Source organism: Egretta garzetta, unplaced genomic scaffold, assembly GCF_000687185.1.
Source record: "Egretta garzetta isolate BGI_Z169 unplaced genomic scaffold, ASM68718v1 scaffold120, whole genome shotgun sequence".
Taxonomy (NCBI): Eukaryota; Metazoa; Chordata; class Aves; order Pelecaniformes; family Ardeidae; genus Egretta; species Egretta garzetta.
In genome coordinates, this window is record NW_009258270.1 from 606,685 (window position 1) to 615,989 (window position 9,305).

Consider the following 9,305-nt stretch of genomic DNA (forward strand, 5'->3'; position numbering starts at 1 on the left):
AGAAGCAAGACACTAAAAGCCAAAGGCACCAGCTGAACGAGAGCTGTGCTCGCAGTAACACTGAGCTGCTGCTGCAGCATAGAGTTCTGCATTTCCCCTGTGGCTTAAGCAGGGCTCTTCCCAGGGAGTCTCAGCATGCAGGGAGGAACGTGCAACTTATTCCTCTGCTCTTTGCGGGGACATTACGCTCCTGCCCCAACAGAGCTTGCACAGTGACCTGCGTGCCTACTAGCTGTGCTAGGGGATTGCCTCTTGCCCAGATGTGTCATATGCTTGAAGAAACAAGGTGCCAGAGTGGAGCTCTGTTTCGGTCCCAAACCATCAGCCAACACCAGGAACAATTCTCCTTGGGAAGGAGACAAACTCAAACAGCTTCCTCCTGATCAGATCCCAGCTACAGTCAGCGTAACGCAAGGCTGATCCTTCCTCCAGATTAACAAGCAGCAGCATGAAGATCCTCACTTGCTCGCAAGTATTCAGACCACCCAGGGCAAAACCAAAGAAAAAGATAAACCCAGCAGCTGCTTCAGTTGCCACATCTTAACTAGGAACAGAGCACAGATGCCTCGAAAGTCAAAAGCACACAGTGCAGCGCTTTGCCATAGACTGCCCAGGCAAGGATGAGGCTTTAAGTCTCACAGCCTGGGTGTGAAGGTCAGCTGTAGGACCTCTTATCCAACACAGACACATTATCAGCTTTACCTGCTATATCCCCTCTCCCCACCCTTCAGCTGTCCCTCTCTGGGCAAAGCTTTCAAGCCCTTCTCATGACCAGGCTCCACACCACCCTTGTACCTTCTTGTCACACCAGCATTCACAACAAGGCAAAACAGTTTTCTTCCTATGGTTACTCTCGCTAGTGAAAATGTTTTGTGGGTTTAATCCTTAGTTGTTGGCAAACAACCCCCACGTCTTGCAACAAGCAGCATTCCAACTGCTTTGTAGCAATTGCAAAAGCCATCCTGTCATTAAGGGCTGTTGGCACCACAGGGTCCTGTAAAGGATTTTAACATCCATCCCCAAGGTCACAAGGGTTAATATTTGCTCAGACAGCTTTGTATTCTGCCAGGCACACACCACCCAGGATCTAGAAGGCAAAAGCAACACAAAGACAGATGGAGGAACTCCTTGAACATCATTCCCTGTTGGGATCTCTTGGCATGCACCTACCCTTCCAAGCAAAAAGGCTTCAGGGTAATTGGTCTGCAACCAACTGATTTTATCACCATTCATCAGAGCACTTCCCTTGTTCATCCAGCAGCACTTCAGAAACCTGCCTTACTGCTTCCTTTCAGCAGCAGCCCATAAACAGAGATAAGAACCCAGCGCTTACTCCAGGCTGCCTGAACGGAAGCAGAAACCATTTGTATTAACAGGTCTCAAACCAGCAAGGTGTTCAACAGCCTGGCCTACCTCCAGGCACGGCCCATTTCCCTGGGCTACTCAAGCACAGGCTTAGCTTTAGACAAGAAGCTTTGCGCACCCTGAAGATCACCCACTGGATCCTACAGAGATGGGAATTGTGAGAGCAAATGTACATGAAGGCTAAGTACTTATCTACTGGAGAAGTTAAACATGAAGAGGATTTATCTGAACCTGTTCTGGAGCAGAAGGGTTACTGCACATAAAATGCTTGTTCACCACGTTTTTGTAGGAGGATTTTCAAACCCCTTACCTCCCAAGTGATCTCCATCCATCCCTGCTGCCCTGCTACACTCATCATGTGAGTCTGGACCACCCTCTTTCAGGATCCCATTACTGCACGGCACTTTGCTGTCTCCAGATAGCTTCAGAGTAGGAGGTTTTTCGCTTGCTGCTGAGCTCTGCTCAGCAGATGTGTCTTGGGTTGCAGATATGCTCAGCGAGTCCAAATGCTGGCCTGATGCGACAGACAGCATCGTGTTCTGCAGCGAGTCCTCCGCACTTGTTCCACCTTCAGATGTGTATGTGCTGTACCCAGAGTCCTCCATAACCAAAGGTGACTTTTCCAGTGACCCTCCATGGTTTTCCACAGGAGTGCAATCAACTCCTTGGGACTGACTGCACACACGGTTCTTCCTCCCACAGTCTTTAGTGCCTCCCCGAACAGGGCCAGATAAACAGCCATGTGTTAAACAGCTGGAATCTATCCCATTCTGATCCCGTTCCTCCATCTGCAGGGATGTCAGTACCGCAGCATCACTCTTTGCAGCAAGGTTCTCCTCCACTCCCGTAGCCTGCTCCGCAAGCATCTGATCCGATGAAACAACACTTGCCGTCTCCAGAGGTCTCTCAACTCGGCTGGCAGCAGCCTGGCAGATCTGAGTGGTCACAGTGCTTGCAGAACCAGACAGCACTTCCTCAGTTGCTGCCAAAATGACCTTGGAAATGATCTGTATTGCTACCTGCTCAATTTTCTCAACTTCTTCCTTGTCCAAACTCACTCCTCCAATCTTCTCTCTCTCCAATTCATCCCCTTTGGGCTGTGTGTCCTCCCGCTGACACACAGGTACAGTACTGGCAATTGACTCGGAAATCTCTTCTTCCCTGGACTGCTCCAAACAGGCAGAGTCCAGACTATCCGGTAACGTGCTCGCTGCAGAATCCTTGTGACTTGATACAGCTTCACCTTCATTATTGAGAAAGGCTGGTGGGGTATTGGCTTCCTTTTCCAATCCCAAGCCATGGGCTGTCACGGAGCCAGCATCCGATAGCAGAATTTCTGGCACCTGGCTTTCCTTAGGGGGCTTAAACGAAGAATCATCTGACTGCTCTGCATTGCTGATCTCCGTAATTCCCACGGACATTTGCATCGGTGTCACTGATGGCCACTGATCTTGGTTTGCACTGGAGCTTGAATCCTGTACGAGGCTCGCCGCAGCGCTGCTGTGACGCTCTGTGCTCCTTGAGGTCAGAGGGAGAGAAGCACAAGCAGGAACACTGCTTTCATCTTGAGATCCCATTGTTTCTAGCTTTTCACTGTCGTCCTTGGGGGTGCTGGGCTGAATTGTCGTTACCGACAGGTCTGGAAGGTCCTGTGGGAGATCTGGCCTCTCCTGAGTTTGACACAGAAGAGAGGGCGTCGTCGACTCTGCTGACAGCAGCGAGGTCGCGGTTTCATTCTCGGAGCATTCCTCTTCCGAGGAGAGAGGCAGTCTTTGAGGAACAAGTGCTTCTGTTTTGGGTGAGGAATCATTCTCTGGCACTTTTTTCTGCTGCTCTTCTTCAATGGCTATTGCTTGTTTGCCATGATAGCTTGCGTGCTTTTTTCTACGGGAATAGATCCACCAGCAGCCGAGAAGTGCCAGCACTCCAGGTATGGCATATGGGATGAAACTGCGGAAGCGTAAAGCCATTTTACAGAGCCTAAGCAGTTATATCTAGAAGGAGAAACAGAAACAATGTTAGAATAGTCACAGGGAATGTAACTGGAAGGTTAAAGTTTCATAAACGCCTTGAGGCATTTCTATGGAGCATGAACAAGCTTTTCTTCCAGCTGCTCTTTAAATTCGTGCCTCTGCTCCACCGGCAGACCACAGGACAGGATCCTTACTAGGGATATCTGGACGTGTCTCACCATTAGACTCATCCATTTCACCTCACCTCACCTTTACACTTCAACCAATTTCACCTCCTTCCTCCCGTCTCAGCTTTGCAGGTCGCACAAGGACAGCATCCCGCACTGCCAGTTTCTCCCGCATCGGGCCGGGCTGATGGCACAGCTGTACCAGAGCATCCCAAGCCACAGACCTGGTAACACTGCGGGTCTCCCCACTTCTCCGCGGCACCGCGTTCCCCAGACTTCCCCAGGCTGACAACACACGCTTCCCTGAAACCCAACCCCTCCCTGGGGGCAAAGGGCTCCGCACACCCTCCCATCCCCAGCACGGCAAGGGGCTGGCGTGCAGCCCCACGACTGAGGTCTGCAGCGAAGCAGCAACACGCAGCTCCTCCGTTTGCTTTTACAGGCAGAGCATAGGAGTTCCTGAACAAAGGGCAACTACAGAAAGGGTCTCCCAATAAACACTAGTCCCTCTAAAAGATTTTGCAGTAGGGAAGATGGGAAATATGCTATAATACCCATATAATAGCAGCATTTATCTAGCAAAAGCAGCCTGGATAGAGACACTACTTCTTAGGAACCCAGCTCCAAAGTTTGTTCTGCATCTAAATTGACTCCATTGACAGCCTCTGCTCCTCGAGAGCTGAAAGCAGCTTCTTGCTCTAGAACGTGTGAGGAGCCTTCCCCACCCGGACACCGCTGAGACTCCTGCCCCAGGCAGGCTCCGGCGCGTACAAGCCTCACCTGGGTATACGAGGCAGGGCTGACATGCCTTTCCTTTTCCCGAAGGGAAGTCTGCAGCTGGAACGCAAAGCTAAACAGCTACCCCCATCCCCCAGACAGCCTTGCTGCAAAGCACGCACACGTTTATGTTTTCACTGAGCAGGAATTAAAGCAAACCCCTACACTTCTGATGATGCTTACATATCGCAGACTTTTCTCCAAACAAGCCTCAAGACTTCTGCCAATGAGCAGCAAAAATATTGTTTTCAGGAGATAGCAAAGTCCTAGAAATGGGAACCACCCACTGGAAAAGAGTACGGTCTAATTCCTCTTCAGAAGCACAATATTTCTGAGACAAGAAAGGACAAATGCGTCAGTCTGTCGACGGTGCTTAGTCTGTCCCAACCGGAAAAAGCTTTCGTTATCAGAGCGAGCATTCTGCCACGGCTTCCAAGCACAGCTCTTCTTTGGGCCCCGACTTTCACGCAGAGCTGATTACATTCTAGCTGGGGGACAAAACCATACCTCCCTCGGGCTCAAACCGAGCACCCGAGCCTCAGATAGTTCAGTATTTACCCCAGATTTCTCACCTCCCCCAGCCACACCCTCCCACCCCACACAGCCTTATCAAAGCTCGCTCGGACACCAGCCTTGCTCTTTATCGCAGAGCCCCAACAACTGAGGCAAGTAAATAAATGCATGGCAAAAACAGGGACTAGAAAACTTCTTGCTCAATCCCAAACCAAAGGTCAGCTGCAGACAGGATTCAAGAAATTCAGTAACACCTCCAGTATATCATGAATGAGGTATTTACGTAGTTCTACACAGGAAACTCGAGTCCGTGTTCCCCGGACATTCATATCTGATATCTTCTAAATCCAAGTAACTTCCAGCTGGCTTTGTACTGTCAGGTAGCAGGGCTCACTGCGAAGGATGAACTTCGGGTTAACAGCAACATCTGAGGTCTAGAATTAAAAACCAATGCAGTAATTCGGATCTGCGGGGTTTGGAACTTGAATGGAATGGGTAAGCCTGTACATTCCGAAGACAAAAGGCTCACGTTCACACTCCACAGCACAACGGCACACTGAGCCACCGCCAGTGCTCATCTGCTGTCCGCTGAAGTTCTGATAATTAATGCAGAACCACCCGACAAGCTGTCTCGCAGGCGTACCACGAACTCAAATTAAAGGAGCTCACACAAGTCCATTCCCGGGAAGCCTTCCTGATTAAACAGACAGCCCTATTATTACCCGATTCCCTAGGAAGCTGCACCAACCGTACGAACAATAGTCCCACACAATTCGGCAGCGCAGGAGGACAGTAGCAGGGTGCCCCACGGGGGACAGGCCTGTCCCAAAGCCTGGCAGACAAAACACTTCTAAGGGCCATTTTAAACATTAATATCATTTAAGATCAAGATCTTTTCACCCTTCTGTGATATTTAGATGGGCGGGGACTGGTGGATTAGCTGACTCCTCCTTGCGAAGCCCATGTAGTTTCATGGTTTTAATTTGACTAGTTTTAGCAAGAGCTGCGTTATACTTTTGGTGATGGTGTTAAATGGGAATTCCCCATCCTTCCATCAACTAATGAGGGATAACAGGCAGTGGCTGTGCACAGGATGCCAGCAGACATCCTAAAGCACTGGCTTGGCTAGGGGAGGGCTAACACCAGCAAGCATCTCCTTGCATGAACATGATGGGAAGGATTCAGCGGCCTGATTTTGATATGCTGGTTGCAACATCGCTTTTCATGCGATGCCTCGAAAATCGCTGATTTTTAACTGCTCAGCCAACCGGCTGTAAGATGCAGCACGTACTTCTCTGTCGTTTCCTCCACAGGATTGCTCCTAAAGCCCACACACGTTTTCCAGCACATTTAAGAGTGACAAAACCCTCTCCCCACCACCAGTTTGACAGCCAGTTCAGGACTGCAGGGGCAATGGGATCATTTAAACTCATGGGGGGAAGAAAGCCTGGGATTTTCCTGCCAGCAGCAGAGCAGAAAATGGCAACTTGTCAAATCACATGGCTTTAAACGCTGCCAAACTGGAGGGAGCCTGGCCCGACAGCCCGTGCACTCCCCAGGCAGGAGGAGCCAGCGGGGGAAGCGCAGCAGCTCCAGAGGCTTTGGACCGGAGACTAGCAGCTTGCAAAAGGCAGAACCAGCGTGCAGCGCTGGCTGCCCCGGTGCTGCTTCCCAGCACGCAGGGCCCCGTGCAATCCTGCACCAAAAATAGAGCCGAGCCAGCGCAGAGCTCGCACACTGCACCCGCTCGCCCCGTGCCACCGGCCGCTGCCTTCTGGCACTCCAGGAATCCGCTCTAAATGTCACACCTTACATCAAGGGGCGGCCAGAGCGCTGCAGCTAGGACAGGAGACTTTTCCAACTTGCTAAATAATCCCCACAGTAGGTCAGGATGGGATTAAGACACCAAGGGGAGAGAGTAGGGGTCAGTCAGCTCTCCAAATCTGTATCCTGACTTGATTTATGGAAAACTCCTGGGAAAGACCAGGGAGATGAGGACGAGAACAAACACATGCACTCGCCTACCTAAAGCCAAGGACAATCGACTTATTCTCCTTGTTCGCATTAGGGTCCCAGAGCGGTTTTAAGCCACCGTGCTTCTCTAGCCAGGACAAACAACCCTTCCGTATGTGCATCCTTATAAGGTTAGAAATGCTGCAGCACGAGGTGTGCCGGGAGGCTTGAGAATTCATCCTCAAGGTCCGAGAGGGAAGTCCAGCAAGCACTCGTTCTCGATTTTCAGGGCTTTCTATGCACAAGAAGGTCTGTTCGGGGAGGGGGGGGCACACAAGGCTGCTTCAAGTCTCTGCAAGAAGAGACAAGGAAAACTCCTGAGTGTCTGAGCCCCCATGCTCTGCAGGGATGTACCCAACAGTGCTGCCAGCCCCTGCCGCCTCCGCTGCCCTCCAGCCCCAGCACTTGAGAGGTTACGCATCCAGATCCCAAAAGCAGTGGAAGTCAAGGCTGGAATTAAAGACTGTCCTGAATGATCACAGAGCAAACAAGCAGGCAGCTAAATTAGACATGTAGCTTCCACAGCAAGGCCAGGCTGCCTCCCGACAAACCCTATAGTTAGCGATACAGCACTCAGGAAATAAATACTATCTGGGTGAAAGAGAACTGGACGAGGCTGGCACGGTTAAAACTAAATGGGACCACGTGCGCTCTTAAAATTTTCCATGCTAAAAATAACGAGTAGCACATGCTCTGCCTTATAGGAGGCATAAGAACAGGAGTTGACAAAAATTTAAAGAACTGGAGGCCCTACCATTAAGATGAAAATAAAGAGAAACTACTGGACAGAAAGACTTGCTTGACCGACCCTTTGCATAAGGTGTATTTTAAGTGAAAGCCAAATTGCATACGGCATAGCAATACCTAAACTGCAGCTCCTTTGCTTTTCATACAGAGATAAAGGAGACAGCGGTCCACAACGGAGAGACCGCCTGCTTCTTCCAGCAGGAAGCCTCTCTGCAATGTGATTCCAACTGGAGAGTGAAGAGGTTTTCTACCTGCAGAGGTTGGCATCGCAGGTCCGTCCCGTAAGGTCACGGCAGCCTGCCATGTCACCAGGCTGCAAGCCCTTGTGTCACCAGGCTCCGGATCACTAGGGTGTCAACCGGCCACCAGGCTTCGCAGCCTTTCCCACACCCCTGCCAGGCCAGCCTGGGGTACCACCCTCAAAACCAACATCACCCCCAGGGGAGAGCTCAGGAGCCACGCCGCCGCAGCTACAAACATCCAGAGACAGGGAGGAGCCAGGCGAGCAAGATCTCCAACTGGATGGCACTTTGAAAAAGAAGTGAGCAGGTAAGTTTCTCTATACTTAAATAATTAAAGGGAAGCTCTCTGCAGCCATTTCTGCTTCAAACCCCAGGACTGAAAGACCAGAACAGCCAGAGATACCCCCTAAGCAATGCCACCTTTTCACAGCCCAGCTAAGCTGGGCTACAGAGCTCAAGAAACAGCCTCCTCTGAATGAAAAGGGCCAAGGAAGCCACTCCACCACCTTAAGATATTTAAGGCCCAACAGTCCTATTTGCAGAGGGATAAGTTACGACGTAAGTGAAAAGCTGAAAAAGTGGGCTGCTGTATAGAGCTAAACTAGAGCTCTGGAACAAGAAACACCACCAGCACCAGGCTGTCTTTTACCTCCAAGATAAAAACCTGCTTTCAGTGCAATCAGCTTCACTGATGTTCCTACAACAGCTCACTCCCCTCCTCTGTGGCTGAAGCTGCCACGCTGATGGCCCAGGCTTTATTAATATTTCATTTTACAGTTGCTGCTTCTGTGTATTTGCTCCCACTCAGGAGCCGAGCAGCGGCCCGGCACAGCTCCGCAGCTCCAGCGGCATCGCCACTACGCCGAAGCGGGACTCGGAACGCTTTCTATTTACACACTCGGAAGCAGAGGTTTACAATAAAAGCATCATCCTCCGCAGGCTGTAGGGTGTTTTTAACAGAGGTTTTGGAAATGACCAAGCAGCTCACCTATCTGCACGCAGTGGCCCCCAGCAGCCCTCACCGCCTGCCCTGCCTAATGCATTACTGCAAGGCCCCGAGCCGATCACTCCTGCTATGCGCTAAGCCACAGGTTACACTTGGTAATTAACATTAACCCTATCAGATTATCAAGCTCCTTACTGCACTTTATATCTTATTACCATCCTGCTCCAATCGTTTCATTATTTATAGTTCCCTCAACCAAGCTAGCGTCTCCCTGTGAATCCCATTACAAAGGAAGGAGAGATCAGTTTTTCACTGCTTTGCCAGAAAGGTCTCCGACACAGAAACAGACCCGAGGCACCACTTTACCAATACCACCTTCAGCTTTCTTGGCTGTTCCTCAAAATTTGGTGGAGGGTTTTTTTGCCAGTTTTGGAGTCTGCTCCAGAAACAGAGCCAGACCAAATGTTCTGCTTCTTCAAGCTAGCCAAAAGAGTTTAGCACATAAGCCAGAGGCCACACGACCTTTCTATTATCACCCGGCTTTAACTGCAGAGAAAGTCCT

At 50.5% G+C, this 9,305-nt stretch overlaps 1 protein-coding gene across 1 annotated transcript in view; it reads right to left on the bottom strand.

Annotated features, from left to right (window-relative positions):
• AKAP1 (A-kinase anchoring protein 1) overlaps nucleotides 1–4,755 on the bottom strand; it is a 25,864-nt gene extending 21,109 nt beyond the window's left edge. Inside the window, exons 1-2 of the mRNA XM_009633923.2 lie at nucleotides 4,466–4,755; nucleotides 1,676–3,359 (exon numbers count right to left, since the gene is read on the bottom strand). Coding sequence (XP_009632218.1) covers nucleotides 1,676–3,335 — 1,660 coding nt within the window. The 5' untranslated portion in view covers nucleotides 3,336–3,359; nucleotides 4,466–4,755. The remainder of the gene's footprint in view (nucleotides 1–1,675; nucleotides 3,360–4,465) is intronic.
• Nucleotides 4,756–9,305: the final 4,550 nt, after the last annotated feature.